This window comes from Suricata suricatta, chromosome 1, assembly GCF_006229205.1.
Source record: "Suricata suricatta isolate VVHF042 chromosome 1, meerkat_22Aug2017_6uvM2_HiC, whole genome shotgun sequence".
Classification (NCBI taxonomy): domain Eukaryota; kingdom Metazoa; phylum Chordata; class Mammalia; order Carnivora; family Herpestidae; genus Suricata; species Suricata suricatta.
In genome coordinates, this window is record NC_043700.1 from 140555488 (window position 1) to 140573036 (window position 17549).

General features: G+C 35.2%; 2 protein-coding genes across 2 annotated transcripts in view; both read left to right on the forward strand.

Annotated features, from left to right (window-relative positions):
• LOC115301877 (sulfotransferase 1 family member D1-like) overlaps nucleotides 1–17549 on the forward strand; it is a 78215-nt gene that overhangs the window by 14485 nt on the left and 46181 nt on the right. The gene's annotated exons all lie outside the window — the stretch shown is intronic.
• Nucleotides 6900–17549, forward strand: part of LOC115296737 (estrogen sulfotransferase-like) — a 15997-nt gene continuing 5347 nt past the window's right edge. The window contains exons 1-5 of the mRNA XM_029945225.1: nucleotides 6900–7047; nucleotides 9655–9780; nucleotides 10902–10999; nucleotides 15184–15310; nucleotides 17201–17295. Coding sequence (XP_029801085.1) covers nucleotides 6900–7047; nucleotides 9655–9780; nucleotides 10902–10999; nucleotides 15184–15310; nucleotides 17201–17295 — 594 coding nt within the window. The remainder of the gene's footprint in view (nucleotides 7048–9654; nucleotides 9781–10901; nucleotides 11000–15183; nucleotides 15311–17200; nucleotides 17296–17549) is intronic.

Sequence of the window (17549 nt, forward strand, 5' to 3'; positions counted from 1 at the left end):
AGGGAAAAACCTCCTAGACCTCCACCGCAGCAATCTCCTACTTGACACATCCTCAAAGGCAAGGGAAATGAAAGCAAAACTGAACCCTTGGGACTTCATCAAGATAAAAAGCTTCTGCAAGGCAAAGGAAACAGTCAAGAACACTAATAGGCCACCGACAGAATGGGAAAAGGTAGTTGCAAATGACATATCAGATAAAGGGCTAATATCGAAAATGTACAAGGAACTCACCAAACTTCACAATCACAAAACAAATAATCCAGTGAAGAAATGGGCAGAAGACATGAATAGACACTTCTCCAAAGAGGACATCCAGATGGCCTACAGACACATAAAACGATGCTCAACATCACTCATCATCAGGGAAACACAAATCAAAACAGGACAGAAACCATATGTTTGCACTCATAGGTCTAGCAGGAAAACAAGAGAGACCTAATGGAGAACTAGGGGGAGCGGAGGAGGGAGAGAGAGTTGGGGAGAGAGAGGGATGCAAAACTTGAGAGACTATTGAATGCTGAGAATGAACTGAGGGTTGAGGGGGAAGGGGGAAGGGGGAAAAGAGGTGGTGGTGATGGTGGAGGGCACTTAAGGGGAAGAGCACTGGGTGTTGTATGGAAAACAATTTGACAATAAAATATTATGGAGAAAAAAAAAGAAAGATAAGAGAGATGGCCTGAAGGCAAAACTTGCTCCAGTTAGCTTGTACTTATATCTTGACTTTTTAGATAAAAGATGATTTTTTGTAAAGAATAAAGGAAGTCTCACAGATCCTTATCATTTAAAAAATAATAAGGACACCTGAGTAGCTCAGTCAGTTTAGTGTCTAATTCTTGATCTCAGTTCAGGTCATGATCTCACAGTTTGTGACAGCAAGCCCTTTGTGAGTCTCTGTTCCAACACCACAGAGCCTGCTTAGAATTCTTTCTTTCTTTCTCTCTCTGCCCTTCCTCTGCTCATGTGCTCCTCCTCCTTTCCTGTCTTTCAAAATAAATAAATAAACTTAAATGAAAATAATAAAAAGTTAAACTATGCTGCAGGGTTAAAAATTATAGTCCACGTTAAATATGTATATTTAATAATTGTTTTAACACATGCATTTTATTTAACTCAAAAAATATAAAAAGTAAAATGACCAACTACATAAAACCAAACAGTATAAAATCTAAATTTGAGTCTCTGATTACTCCTGCTGTACCTTGATTTGTTTTTCTTATGATGAAAAGCCTCGCTTCTCAGAAACCACTCAAATGTTCCTATTTAGTTTTGTTAGGCCTTCTATAACTAAGGATTATGGTTTTCTTAGCTTTTTATGTTCGTTGCACACATTAACCACTTTCATTCAGTCAATATGAATCCAATGCATAGCCTGCTGGATGCCAGAAAGAGTGTGATTACTGCGTGAAAACCTTGTGTCTAGATTTTTTATGTACAAATAAGGAAGTAGGACAAGTAAAATTTAATTTCAGCACAGTGGAATAAGTGTTAAGGAGGACAGTGTAGGGTTTGAAGTTGACTCCAAAGGATACTCAGTTCTGTAAGAGTCATGGAGGTCCTTTCAGAGGAAATGCCATCTCATTAAAATCAAGAGACAAATGAGAAGTAATCAGGTTTGAAACTAATTGGTTTGAGTATTGATGAGGGTAAAGGGGTAGGGGCATGGAAGAATTTCCTCAACTGAAGACAGAGCAGGTGCAGAGAGCTGCAAAGAAGAAAGGTGAAGGGTTGTTGGGCTCCACAAACCTTCGACATTTTATTTTTCACATTCTCTTATCTAAATTCCATTGGTGTTAATGGTTAATCTTACATGGAAATTTCATACATGTTAAGCATGTGTTTGGGAGCAAAGAATTTTTTTAAATAATAACTCAAATGTGAGTGACGTCTACATTCTTTCCTTAACTGTCATCTGTTTTCAGGGCTGCTTCAGAGTTAAAGGCAAAGATCTAAGCAGGAGATGTTTTCCAATGGCCTTTTAGGACACAATCAGATACTACAAAGCCTTCTTTGACCGGTCTCAGTAAAATGAGCTAGGTCTCCCTCCTCTTTTCCCCTCTTTCTTTCTCTCACCCATCCAGGAAATTTAATTTTTTGAAGGTCAACCTTATTTTATTATTTGCCAGTGAGTACATAAAGGACCCTCCTTCCAAGTTCTCCTATATTTACTCCAAATCCCTTCTCCCTCATTTTCCCTGTCACTTCCTCTCCCTCCCTCTTCCTCACCCACTGATTGCTATTGACAAATGTAGGACTTTGATTGTGAGCCAAGAATGAAAAATAACTGCAGAGGCTTTTTAAGATCTCTGAACGGACATAACTCTGGGCTAAGGGCATCAGCTGACATATATACATCTGCTGGTATGTATACATATTTGTGATGCTCCAGTGAATCACAGGCTCCAGAAGGCCAACCTCTGCAAACTAATCTCCGCCTCCTTCCCTAGCTTTGAAAATAAAAACTCACCAGAAACATTTGAGAAGCATAAGTGGTTCTCATCTTTTTGGCAGCCCAAAACCTGAGTGGAGATTGAAGAAAACTAAACTGGACCATCATCCAGACAGGTTTGTATTTTTATTATTATTATTGATATTGGTACTTAAATTTTAAATAAAGGAAGTTTAGGTGCAAATTATATATCACAAAACTGTTTAAAAAGGAAATACAGAGAGAATTAAATTTATATTAATACTTTAATTACTTAATAATGTAAAGCTTTTTAAAGCCTTTTTAAAACACTTGTTTATTATTAAAAATAAATCTTGCCTTATATAATGCGTTTTTGTTTGAGTAATTTTAACATAAATCTATAGTATCATAGATATAAGTCCTGAATGCTGGACACATTCTCCATTTCCTAATGAGGAGACAGAGCAAGCAGAGCAGAAACAGTTAAAATGAAGAGTGACTTCTTGTCTGGTAATCACTTCTGTAAAATATGTCAGAAGCAGTCTCATATTGCCACGGGCCTTGTAGATATTACCATTACTTTTAAGTGAGAGACATCAGAAAAACATGACAGATATCCAAGTCCTTGGTAAATAATTGACAGGTAGACTTTCAGCAGCATAGTACCTATTTTATCTAAGAGTCCTTAACTGAAATTGCAGATCCCAGAGAGATTTGATCTAGCAATTAAACAAGTATTTTTCAGCATCTGCTCTGTGACATAGTCCTGGGTCTGGGGTAGATTGATGGAGAAAGGATACTGTCTACTTTCAACCATTTTACCCAAATCTAAGCACTTCCTATGGTTTGCTCAACACTTAACACTGTGTCTGGAAATGAGGTAGGTGCTCACAGAGAGTATTTGCTGGATGGGAGACAGATTAAGGGATGAAAGAGGGGAGGATAGAGAAAGGGAGAAATAAAACAAGAAGAAAAAAAAGGAAAAAAGAACTTTTTTCTGAATTCAACTGAATTTATAAATCACAGTTTTAACAATTATTTGTTGGTGTTTCTAAACCACAATGATCTTTATACTGAATTAGAAAATAAAATTTAGGGACACCTGAGTTGCTCAGTTGGTTAAGTGGCTGACTTCAGCTCAGGTCGCAATCACAGTTTGTGAGTCCGAGCCCCGCGTTGGGCTCTATGCTGACAGCTCAGAGCCTGGAGCCTGCTTTGATTTTGTATTTCCCTCTCTTTCTGCCCCTCCCCCACTCATGCTCTGTCTTTCTCTCTCAAAATAAATAAATATTTTAAAAAAGAAAAGAAAATTGACAATTTCTAACTGAAATCTTTTGAGAAAGAAGAGAGCAGATATACATTGTGATATGAGATAACTTACCAAAAGAAGTTAACGAGAAAAGATATATTATTATATGCCTCTTAGTTTAACCCTGAGACCAAAATTGACAATGAAGGGGCGGCCAAAAGTCAGCTATGTGCTGAATAATAAATCAGCCACTCCCAATCAACTATAAGCCAATTTCTGCAAACCTGGCAGAACGCCAAGAGAGTCTTCACCTTAATAAACAAATAAATAATAAACATCTAAATAAACAAAGAAAGGGCAAGCAACCCCTTTATTCACATTTCTTCTGGTGAAAGATTTCTATTTTCTGACAACAAACAAGGTTTAAGGAACAAGCTGATTTATTAACAAGATTGATTTTTCATCAAATTCTCATAATTTTGGTGAGATTATATCCATCATACTTGAGAGAAAGGTCTTGAAAGAGTTGAGTTTGCCAATAGGGACTGGAAGTTTTTTCTTTTTTAAGTAAGAACACACAGGACCAGTGTTATTCAGCGGTTTCCAAAACATACATTAAGCCGTTCTTGAGTCAAAAGCAAAACTTTTTTGCTGTGTCTCTCTTCTGCTGTGGAATCTGAGGCCAAAATGAAATAAATACTATACTGGGTTGTCCCAAAGAACTTTATTGGAGTAAACACATAGAAGTCATATTGTGTAAAAGTCACACTGGACATTTACAGATTTTACTATCTCCAGTGAGAAAACAGATTACTGATGATTGGTTTTGCAAGATAATTTTATATTTATGAAATATATTCTTGGAAATTTTGACAACACATATTTCTCCTACTTTGCAAAGAATACCATGTAATGTGTACTGTTTTTAATTTAGAAGGTCATAAGTGTCTGGCTCCTTGTCATGAGCAGGCTATTACGGCACAGACCCACACTGTGTCTTTCCACAATGTCAGCTTTATGGAATCCTAAAGCAAGGTTAATCTTAATCATAAAGCAAACTCAATGACATTTCATCATATGATTAAACTTGGCTTCTTACACAGCAGAGAAAAGACTATAGGACACACTGCACAATAAACAAGGTAACAGAAGGGTGTAGAGAGTTAATGAACCTAATGTGAAGTCAGTCTGTGGGTGCATAGTTGAGACAAAGCTTCAGTCAGGTCAGGGTCAGCTCCCAGCACTTACTGCTTTCTATGTTCAAGCAGTAAAGGACCTCAGTTCTGTTCAGAGATCCACTGGGCAGAGCCCATGGTGACAGATGCCTTTTTTTCCAAGTAGTCAGATGTAGAAGAGTCATGTCTAAAGAGTCTGACAGTTTGTTGCAAAAATCTTCCCCTTTTGGAAGGGATTTAATTGGTTTTGGGGCCCCTGCAGACAGACTTCTTCTGTTTATGCTTGTTAACAGTTCTGGGTGTTCACTGATGCTGGTCCCAATGATATCTTGGCTGTAGTACCCTTAATGGCTTCTGTCATTACTTGACACAGACTCCTACTTGACATGAGAGACTCCATCTTGCTCTCTACACTCCTCTATTATCATATGGATTTGACATAATAACAATATGGGCTCATGCTTATTAAACATTTAAAATGGGAATTTATACTTTAGTTGAGGTGAAATAATTTGCCAACATCATAAAATTTCATATAGCAAGGTAGGATTTAAACAAGGTGGTCTTAGGGCATTTGGGTGGCTCAGTCCGTTAAACATCTGACTCGATTTTGGCTCAAGTCATGATCTCACAGTTAATGAGTTTGAACCCCACATTAGGCTCATCTCTGACAGCACAAAACCTGCTTGGGATTCTCTCTCTTTCTCTCTTTCTGCTCCTACCTCGCTCACACTCACCCTGTCTTGCTTAAAAAAATAAATAAAGTTGAAAAACAATTTAAAAAATAAATAAGGTGGCCCACACTCTTAAAACTATATTCTATTCTCTGGTATGTACACATTAACCATCTAAATTAAAATAACATATAAACTTTTAACACATGTATTTCTCATAATATGAGAACATTTAAATATTTAGGCAAATATTTGGTAATATTTAAATATTAAATATTACCAAACATAAGGCAAAAATTTGACACATTTGAATTTATGAATAAACTTCTATACAATACAGTATTATTATTCTATACAGTATTAAAAATACTGTTAAAAGGGTATATTTTAGGGTGGGAGGTGATGTGCTCAAGAAGGCTTCAGGTCACATTATGGTGGATTTGCATTAGTCTGGCTCACATGGATGAATGAAAAGGAAATCTAGAAAGGCTAATATCAAAGAAAGACAAATTTGTTGAGATACTATATCACAAACTCAGAATGGAGAAGAAAAGATAGTAGAAGAAGTTGACTCAATGAAGGAAAGTATGCTTAAATAAAAATTCTATGACCAACTCTGAACACAAAAGGTGTTGTCATGGAATCAAGAAGTGAATTATCTGTGATAACCATGTTGTTTACCCTTATAAGATTCAGACAAATCATTCAATGAGAATTGACAAATTAGGAATGTGAGAGATTCCAGAGGAATCTTCTATTCCCTCAGGAATCCATGTCTTAGAAATATCCATTACAGTTTCATTAATTTAATCTTCTTTTAAATGCCTTCCTCAATTATTTGAATTTTTTCATTAAATGAAACATATTCAGGAACTAAGGAGACTATCTGGAAATAGCTATCAAATGTGACCATCAATCCTTATTGTTATTTAAAGTATACATAATTAATCAGAGTGATTAATTAATCTACCAAATATTGTTGTATTTTTGAGCATCTTCATCTTTTTATATACCCTATCAATTTATAAAGAGAAAGAGAAAGCTTTTGTGTTATCATTCGTCATGGAATTTTCTATGTCAAATATTATATACAAATAGAGTATAAATGCATCACATTACTTTTATATAGTTTTAAGCACTTTATAGTGCCTTGTGCTTTCTTACTCTTTTATATGTTAGACTTACCTTCTTAATAGGATTAGAGATTCTTAAAGCACCAAGACTATATTATATACTTTTTTAACACACCTTTTACCTTATATTCTCAATAGCTAAGAAATGCTAGACACCCAATAGAACCTCAATGTACAGAGCTATTATTAATGTTAAAATATTTTAAAATACATATAAAGTGGAAAATATACAACTTTTTTCTTTTAGTGTACCACTCTAAGATGGATTCTTCCAAATCAGAATACTCTAAATACTTTGGCAAAATCAATGGAATCCTAATGTATAAAGACTTTGTAAAACATTGGGATGATGTAGAGACATTCCAGGCAAGACCAGATGACATTGTCATTGCCACTTATCCCAGATCTGGTAAGTTTCCTTATTATGGCAATATCATTCTCTTTTGACCTAGAAATGACAAACACATCTTCAATAGTAAATATTAAGCTGTTCACTTCTTACACACTCACTTTTCATATTAAAGATACAGTAGTTTAGACATAGAAAAAATGGAATACCATAGCTTTATTCTAAGAGCACAATCTGTGACTCTAACCTGAGTACCACATTGACAGGTGGGTATTGTTGGGCACTTGAGAAAATTATGTCATATAAATGGATGAATATAGAATAACTAAAAATGTAAACTACCAACTGCATTTCTAATATCATTATTGTCATTGTATAAACAAAGTATAAGCAATTTTTGCAAACTTTTTAAAAATTCTTTTACAGCTAACTAGCTCTTTTTTTTTTTTAAGGCTATCCCCCAACTCCTTTTTTTTTTCTGAAATTAGTTCATAGTTTTGGAGTTTCACAGTCATACATCTTTGTAAATTCAGAAGATCTGATCCAGATGTCTCTGGTTGTTACATTTAAGCATTTACATATGTTAAGTATTAAATATGTCTCACTCTATTGTTATCTTACCCTTCTGCTAGAGGAATTCTTCCAAAACACAATCCTGATAATCTTGTTCTCTTGCTCAATGTATGTCATTGCCTTTCCAAAACTTTTCAAAAGCTCAGATGCTTTAGTAAGAACTACAAGGGATTTTATGCTTGCTGTCTGCTTGCCTCAGCAGCCTCCTCCCCACCCATCTCTTTATAATCTATGTCCAATTCTTTTCCTCACCACTATACTATTCTTAAGTATCTGACTTTTGATTGAAAAAAAAAAAAAGACAGTTTGGCCTTGTAGAGCCCTTCTCTGCCTCACAAAACTGGTGAACCAATGCCAATAATGTGTTAAGGCTAAATTCAATTCTCATGATGTCTTGAAGGCATTTCTTGTTGGAAACTCACAGCAGCAGCAGCAGCAGCACCCTGCGTTAAATGTTCCACCTTTGCAGTCCTTTGATTCCTGTACCCATCTGTATTATACCATCTTAAGAAAAAAGAAGTGTTATAATTATCGAGCATCGTTAACAACTCTGAAAAGCACCTCTGAGCACTAGAAGGCAAGGATTAGATCTGTTCTTTGCTGTATCCTTTGAACAGGGATTCAGGTGGAGGCATAAAAAGCTATCAGTCAAGTCTGTGGCTAAACGGTGCTTGAGTATATCTTCTGCTATTCAAGTCTCTTCACTTTTTTCTTTTTTTCAAAATTAACATTTTTTTAAAAAATTTGGCTCAGTATTTACAGATATCTATTAGACAGAAAGGGTAGTCTAAATCCTCATGAAACACCAGCATAGTGACCATATCGTATTTAATTGTGTATTCTTGGCATCTAGCATAGTGACAAGCTTATACTCAATATATATGTTGAAAATAAGGAATGAAGAAATGAATGAATGGCTGAATGAATCACACCTCCTTACTCACATTATCCCAAAACGTGTAGGGACCATTTAGTCTCACTGGCCTGCCTCTTCACTCTTTCTTTGCATGATTTTTCCTTTTCTGTTTTCTCACTTTTTCAGTCAGCAAATATTTATTCAGGTCCTGCTATGTGTCCAGTGTAATATTAACTACTGGGAATATAATGGTGAATGAAACACATCTAATCTTTACCCTCTTGGGGTTTATGATATGATGGGAAATACAAATAAAATGACAGATACAATATAGTATGAAACCACTTAGGGGGAAAGAAGTCCGGTAGGCTATTGCAACAACATACGGAAGGAGCACCTCACTTGGGGCTCTTCAGAGTATGCAAAGCCAACCCGTGGGAAGTTTAGCGCATAGAAGAGGGTTCCAGGCTGAAGGAATAGCACATATGTGGATGTGAGAGACACTGAGAATATGTTTTCTCTCTGATTTCTCAACTTTTTCAGTTCTTCCTTCTAGCCCATCTGCATGTAGTCTATTTTTCAAGACATACCTGAAAGGTTTCCTCCCCCAGACTCCACTAGTCATCTTTTCTTTCTTTGAATTAAGCTCAGCATTCAATTGTGTATTATTTTCACTTGTATGACTTTAGTTAAACATATTTATTGTTAACTTGTCCTAGAGGTCAAGAACTATGTCCTATTCCTCTTTGTTTTTCCTGATAATGTTTAAATATAATGATTCCCTGAAGGAAGCTACCAACAGTGTGTCTTACTACAATATTCATTCTTATTTATCGAGACGATTTTTGGGTCTTATATTAGAAGAAATATTTCTTGAGTTCCATGACTATTCTTTTTCTTTTAATGCTCCTTTTTTAAAAAATTTATTTATTTTGAGAGAGAGCAAGAGAGAGAATAGGAGCAGGGGAGGGGCAGAGAGAGGGAGAGAGAGAATCCCAAGTGCAGAGCCTGACACAGGACTTGATCTCAAACCATGAGATCATGACCTGAGCTGAAATCAAGAGTCAGATGCTTAATAGACTGAGCCACCCAGGTGCCCCAAGTTCTGTGGCTGCTCTGACATCTTTCAAATAATATTGCTCTGGTACCTTTCTACTGTTTCCAGCTATAAGTCCACTACTTCTGTCATCCAGCCCTGCATTGTCAGTGGGGCACTAAGGTTTGTCTGATTTTTACAGGTACAACCTGGGTTAGTGAAATTGTATACATGATCTACAAAGATGGTGATGTGGAAAAATGCAAAGAAGATGTCATTTTTAATCGAATACCTTTTTTGGAATGCAGAAAAGAAGAGTTGATGAATGGTAATACTTAAGTATATTTTAAAAGCTGTGTATATATATTTTAAAGTGTGGATATAGCTGGTGCAAGAAAAGATAGTGTAAGTAAGAGTGGCAATTAGTATTATGTCTTCTACATGGAGAGTGCATAAATTTAAATTTAAATCTTGACAGAGTTTATGAATTAGAGTGGATAAGGATAGATATTACATGCCTTCAGTAGAGCCTAGTAATATGTAAGCATTTGTCCCTATATGACTGAATGTGATAATACTTTAAGCACGAGAAAAATATATGTAAATATTTTAAGGATATAGCCAAAAGGATAATTATCATAAGTTCTTTTCATATTGTGAAAAATTAGAAACAATTTAAGCGTTAGTCAAAAAAGGAATAGCTTAATGTGACATAACACTATGAAATCATTAAAAAATTAGGATGGCTTATGTTTCTTGTAGTTTCCATATAACATATTGAGGAAAAATCAATTAGAAGATACTGAAAATTCCATCTGTATGTGTAGTATTTAGATGGCTCTGAGTCTGGACATATAGATATGCAGTTGACTCTTGTACAATGCTGGTTGGGAATGATCACCCCTCACACAATAAATAATCTGCAAATAACTTTTGACTCCCTCCAAATTTAACTACTAATAGCCTATTCAAAGATGAGATTAGAAGTCTTGACAATAACGTAAACAGTCATTTAACACATATTTGTATGTTATACTTGTATTATATACTGTATTTTTACAATACAGTAAGCTAGAGGAAAGCAAATGTTAATAAAATGCTAAGTAAGAGGAACTACATTTGTAACACTGTACTATAAAAGAATCCATCTATAAATCGACCTAGGAAGTTCAAACACTCGTTCAAAAGCCAACTGCATTTATATGGAAGGCTGCTCACCAAAATATTAATACTTGTTATTTTTCCAATATGGTAAAATTTTATTTTATCTTGCTTTTTTCTCTATGCTTTCCTCTATGTAAACTTCTGTCATAGTGAGTATGTATTGTTATTACTATGAATACAATCTAGAATCTTAAAGTTACTTCTATTTTAAATATATCGATAAAATCTGCATAAATATTTGTAATTTTGGAAGTTGTATATAACCTTTCACTTTTTAAAAATCAGGAGTAAAACAATTAAAACAGATGGCATCGCCTAGACTAGTGAAGACTCATCTGCTAGCTGACATTCTTCCAGCCTCGTTTTGGGAAAATAACTGTAAGGTAACCAGAGTCTAGTATTCTTAAAACTTCATCCACATCAGGGTGACTGTGTGGTTCAAGTTGGTTAAGCATCTGACTTTGGGTCAGATCAGGATCTCAGAGTTCATGAGTTTGAGTCCTGCATCAGGCTTTCTGCTATCAGTGCAGAGGCTGCCTCAGATCCTCTGTCTACCTCTCTCTGCCCCTCATCTGCCTTGCACTGGCTCTCTTTCTCTCAAAAATAAACAAACATTTAAAAAAAAGTCATCCAACTCAAAATAATTTTAGAATGATCAAGTCAGGTAACATCCTGTGTCTTATATACATTTGTTTATTTGTTCTTTCATGGAACCTACATATATTTAATAAATATGGATTAGACTCTAGATTTCAACTCCAACTCTAGAAGTGATTTGGAAAAAAATAGGTAAACTCCAATCCACAGTTTCCTCATCTGCAAGAGGACAATAACAGCATCTTCCTTGTGGAGCTGTTATAAGGATTAAATGAAATAATGTTTGTTAAGTGCTTAATACAGTATCTAGTATATTATAAACATTCAATAAATGGTAACTACTTTGTATTTGTTACTACTGATTGTATTGAATGTATTTCTTTTTACAAGCTATTGTACTTGGCATGTTGAGGCATTTAAGTGGACTAGAAAAAGATAACCAGACAAGTATCATATAATGATTATTTACTGAGTGCCTATTGTGTGCCAGCAATGTAACAATTAATAAGACATGTGCAAGTCTTGTCCTCATGATCACATGGTCCACTTGGGGGAAAGGTACAGATAAGCAGACAATGCAGGAGATGTCACAGGTCAAGTAAGAGAATTCTAGCCTAGATATTACAGTAAGGAAGGTACTCAAGAGCAAGTCACATCTCAGCTGATTTTTAAAAGATGTATAGGAGTTAGTCTATATGATCCCAGAGGCAACCCCAGTGGTGATCTGAAACAAGATCATTTAGTTGCTAGGTTGACTATACACATTGGCTGGGTAAGTGAAGGGAGTTAAGCTAGGGCTTGATCACGACACTGACGTTAAGTTAGGAAGCTTGGACTCTTTCTTGGTAATGAGGAGTTACAGACATTTTGAGTTGATGATTGAAGTGATCAGGTTTTTTTTTTTTCCTACAAAGAATAATACATGTGACCTTAAAACATTACATCTTGAATCATTGATGTTGTTTTTCAAGACTTTCTAGCTTTCTTCAGGATATCCTACAACCCTATTTGCTACACATAGGAAATACCAAAGTACTATACACAGTTGTAATAACGAAAAGGGGGTTTTTCATAATCAGGAGACATTCTTATTTTGTACCCTAACATTAGATGGTGTATTTGACATTTTTCTGGAGATCTATGGTCCAAAATTCCAAAGATTCTAATGTTTCTTGTTTGTTAACTTTTATCAAAAGCAATTCTAGATGTAACATGTACATCCTGGTAACATCATTCATTACATAAAGTTTCTCTCATTAGACCATGTATATATTTTCCAGGAGATGTGCAATCACCTTTTCTTTTTCAAGAGGTTTGACTAAGTTACTTATTTTTCCTTTGGAGAATGGGTTGTAGCCCTTTCAATTCTCAAATGAAAATAGACACAATATATCTACAATAGTCTTAGTCTTCACTAAACTGCTTAGTTTAAACTGACTATCATCTCAGACATCAATCAAACAGATAGAATCATGTCCTGAGTATTTCTGGGGTAATTCACTGGGGGAAAAGAAGATAGATGGATTGGAACTATTAGTAAACCAGAAGCTAAAACATAATTTTTTTTGTTTGTTTCTTGATTTTATTTTATTTTTTAAATAGTTTATTGTCAAATTGGTTTCCATATAACACCCAGTGCTCTTCCCCACAAGTGCCCTCCTTCATTGCCATTACCTCTCTTCCCTCTCCCCCTCCACCTTCAACCCTCAGTTCATTTTCAGTATTCAATAGTCTCTCAGGTTTTGTGTCCTTCTCTTTCCTTAACTCTCTTTCCCTCTCCTTCTCCCCCTGGTCCTCCATTAGGTTTCTCCTGTTCTCCTGTTAGACCTATGAGTGCAAACATATGGTTTCTGTCCTTCTCCACCTGACTTATTTCACTTAGCATAACACTCTTGAGGTCCATCCACTTTGCTACAAATGGCCATATTTCATTCTTCTTTCTCATTGCCATGTAATACTCCAATGTATATATATACCACATCTTCTTGATTCACTCATCAAGTGATGGACATTTAAGCTCTTTCTGTATTTTGGCTATTTTTGACATTGCTGCTATCAATATTAGGGTACATGTGCTCCTATGCATCAGCATTTCTGTATCTTTTGCGTAAATCCCTAGCAGTGCTATTGCTGGGTCATAGGGGAGTTCTATGGATAGTTTTTTGAGGAACCTCCACACTGTTTTCCAGCGTGGATGAGTGGGGGGAAAGGGGCTCAAACTGATAGATAAAAGAAACATTGAGGACAATAAATTTCAGAATTTGGAATTGTTGCAGGACAGGTATATTGGGGAAAACTAATAACAAAGAAGGAAGGAGTAGGACTTTCTTGGAAGAAAATGTGAAACTTCAGAATAAAACTTCAGAAGTGAACCTTTAGGGTGCTGACAAGATTCATGATTTGGTCATAAAAGTGCTTAGCTGTGGTAAACTAAAAGTAATGATTAATGAATACAAGAACCTAGTGAATTAGATGCTTCATGCATACAGATACTAAAGTTACACTGGATGACAAGATTAAGAATGGAGAGTAATACGGTGAGGCGGATGTTCACATTTTCAATTAAAGCAAGAGAATGACCACAAGCTTTAGCTGGGAGAAGTATGAATTGAGTATCATAGGAACAGGGGTTTTTCAAGTGTAGGATTTTAAAATGGATTATCATCCCAAGAGAGTTGTGGGTAAACTAGCAACTTTGACTTGAGAGTGAGACAGGCAAAGTCCTATCTTTTAAACAGCCTAGATTTCCCTCCAAGACAGGAATAGCATGTGTGGCAAAAACTTTGGGGTATAGAATAGTATCTGTTAAAATGAAGATAAGATAAACTATGGAAGTTTAGGGGAAGAGGGATTGCTTTTGTTACCTCTATTCCCTGCCTGGGAAAATAAAAAAGCCTCCTGGAGACCTGGAATGAAGCTTCAAATACAGGTAGTATTTTGAGATGTAGAGAATATTCAAGACAGAAAGAACAGCCTGAAGAAATGCAAGGGGTAAAAATCTGAGGTAAATTCATGGATTTAGTGGCAATGAGTTCCATTCAACTAATATGCAAAAAGCAAGAAGAAAGTATTAAATTAGACTGGAAAAGGTCAATATGGCTTATGCTAGTTTTCATAAGAAAAGAAAATTCACTTTATTTCTCCAGCAATTGACATTTTTCTAGCAAGGCCTTAAAAACAAGAGCCATATTTCTTAGAATATATGACAAGAATTCTTTTAACATTGTTTGCAAATATAGGAACTTGAAGAGTTAAGACAAGTCAGTGAGCCCAGTCAAATCCAGTAAACAGTGGAGAGTTATGAATAGCCTTCCCTGATGGCAATGCTCAGGTGGCTGAGGGCAGAAGTGGAGATCACAGAGATGCTGGAATTTACTTTTGCAGACCTTTTCCTGCAGCACTGAGTAGTGGACCTAGAAGAGACCATAAAGATCAGATGCAACTCACTTGCTTACTGGATAGAAATTTTATATCCAAAATTGGTGCTTTGCACAAGATGATAGAACTTTTTAGTGTCAGACTGGCAACTAAAACCAAGGCTTCCTGGATGCTCTTTCCAATTGGTGTTTCTTCTACCTGTAATAGAGACTCAACAGGATGTTGGTTACAATTACATTTTCATTGAGATCAATGTGTATTTAAACAGACCCCCATTAAACATGTTTGTTCCTTCCAAGACTGCATGAAAGACTGCATCTGTGACATTAAAATGAGTTATTATATGTGACAGTGGCATACAAAATGGAAAGTACAGCCGCTGAACAATTGCGCAAAAAATGCTTTTACTTCAGTCTATTGAAGAATTTTTCTTCCTTATAATTTTTTAATATATTTATTTAGGTATTATGTATTTATGTATCTTATATACTTTCTACAATGGTTAATTTCGTAGTTGAAAGCATAAATGTTTCTTGATGAGACTATGTTTGAAAAAATTCAAGTGATTTAATATATAATGTCATTCTTTTAGATGATCTATGTTTGCCGGAATGCCAAAGATGTGGCTGTTTCTTTTTACTATTTCTTTCTAATGGTAACTGGTCATCCAGATCCTGGAACTTTTGAACAGTTTGTGGAGAAATTCATGGATGGACAAGGTAAGACACCTGGTTTACTTGGAATTCTTTCAAGGTAAATGATACAAGACAAATGACATCTCTGAGCAAAAATTTTTGTTGTCTGTTGTATTCTGCTATCTTCTCTGATCCTTAACTAAAACACCAAAGAGCAAGCATAGGGTTTCCAGATGTGGATGGAAAATTGCAGAATATGGACACTCCAGTTCAGTGCCTAAAAATAAATATATAAAAGTGTGTTTGGAGATTGGAATCTCCTCTCTAAGAGTGAGATTCAGTGTCCAATTCTCTATCATTTCTTTTTATTAGGAAAGTATCTCATAGCATTACAACTCTATTGAATAAGGCAGCAAGGAAATAGGAAACAAAAAAATGCCCATTTGTTTCTAAGGAAAATTTCAAGTGCTTTGTGGGGTAAGAATTTTCAAAGAAGTCTGAATATCTACAAACTTCTTTTTCTTTTCACTCAGGATACTGTCTGAATGTTTCACCTAGATTTCCAGAACCATGTAAGAGTCATTTGAGCAGAAATTCTGGGAAATTTTACTTTTTTATTTAACTCCAGACTATAGTGACTATTTAACTTATAAGAACTTAAAGAAAGGATTCAGGAGAGCCTAGTATTATTGAAAGAAGGCCATTCTGATCCTTTAGTGATAATTATAAAAAAATGATAACATCTTTATATCCATAAAAGGTAATACTGACTCAATAAAACCGGAATATATGTACTTTATGTTTCTTGCTGTATTTTTGAAAAATTAAGGCTAAACCATCACAAATTAAACATATGTCTCAAGATGGTCAAAACACACACTGTAAGTCAGAGAAAGATAATGTTGTACCTCTGTAAATTAGATGAATAAGATGATCCAATTATCCAATTATAATATATATATATATAATGTATATATAATTATACAATATTTTCTGTTAAGAACAATTGTCAGTAGAGTTAAAGGACAGAAATGGTAGACAATGACCATGCAAAGCAGAATACTTTGACTCACACAGCTTTATATTATTCTGTCAGATTTTTATTGGGTGAAACACTGGAATATGCATGAGATAAGAAAAGGGAAAAGAGAGAGACCACTTTTGAGCATATCACATCATTTTCAAAATGATCTTTTTGGGGGCGCCTGAGGGGCTCAGTTGGTTGGGCATCCAACTTTGGCTCAGGTCATGGTCTCGTGGTCCATGAGTTGGAGTCCCATATTGGACTCTGTGCTGACAGCTTGGAGCCTGGAGCCTGCTTTAGATTATGTCTCCTTCTCTCTCTGCCCCTCTCCTGCTTTTTCTCTCTCTCTTTCTCTCTCATAAATAAGCATCTTAAAAAGTTAAAATAATTTCCTAACTTTTAAAAAGTGAGAATAATACTAAGAGTCCCTAAGAAAACACCCTTACCATATAAACTGCATGGAATATCATAAAAAATTATATAGTTACCAGGTTTAGTTGTCAAAGCTAGTGTATAGGTGGTAAATTTACAACCTAGGCTGAATTCTGATTATAAGGTCATAAATAGTTTCACTAACTCATCTCCCTTCACTGACAACTTGATTCTACACACACACACACACACACACACACACACACACACACACACATATACACACTTCAAAAATGCTCATATAAGCCCTGAATCAAGTTAATGGGATAACTAGCCATAATCCATGTCATAAATCATGTCAGAATGTTGAAAGTTTAGAATGTATTTTTGTACATGGACTACTCAACATACTTTGCCTCTCTTGCTACAGAGAAATTTAAGATGTGTGGCTGACCTCTAGTGTTCATTCCATGCTCATTTATTCATGTTTATGCGTGGTTACTGTTATTTGAATACTCCTTTTCAAGCTTTATAAAGATGATACTATGCTCTTACATTGCTTTTATATCTATCTTTAGTGCCGTATGGTTCCTGGTATAAACATGTAAACTCTTGGTGGGAAAAGAGGAATAACCCACGTGTGCTTTTTCTCTTCTATGAAGACTTTAAGGAGGTAAGAAATGGAAAACATACGGGATATTGTACACCTGAGACTAATATAACACTGTATGTTAACTAACTGGAATTAAACACTTTTTAAAAAAGAAAACATATGAGCAACTTAGTAGTTTCTAAAATATTAGCATTTGACAAGACTCTAGACACAATATATGTCTTTAAATGGATGATGCAAGCATTCCAAAGGTTATAATAATCCAGAGACATTAACACAGATTTATTCTTCTATGAATAAATCTATTTATTTTT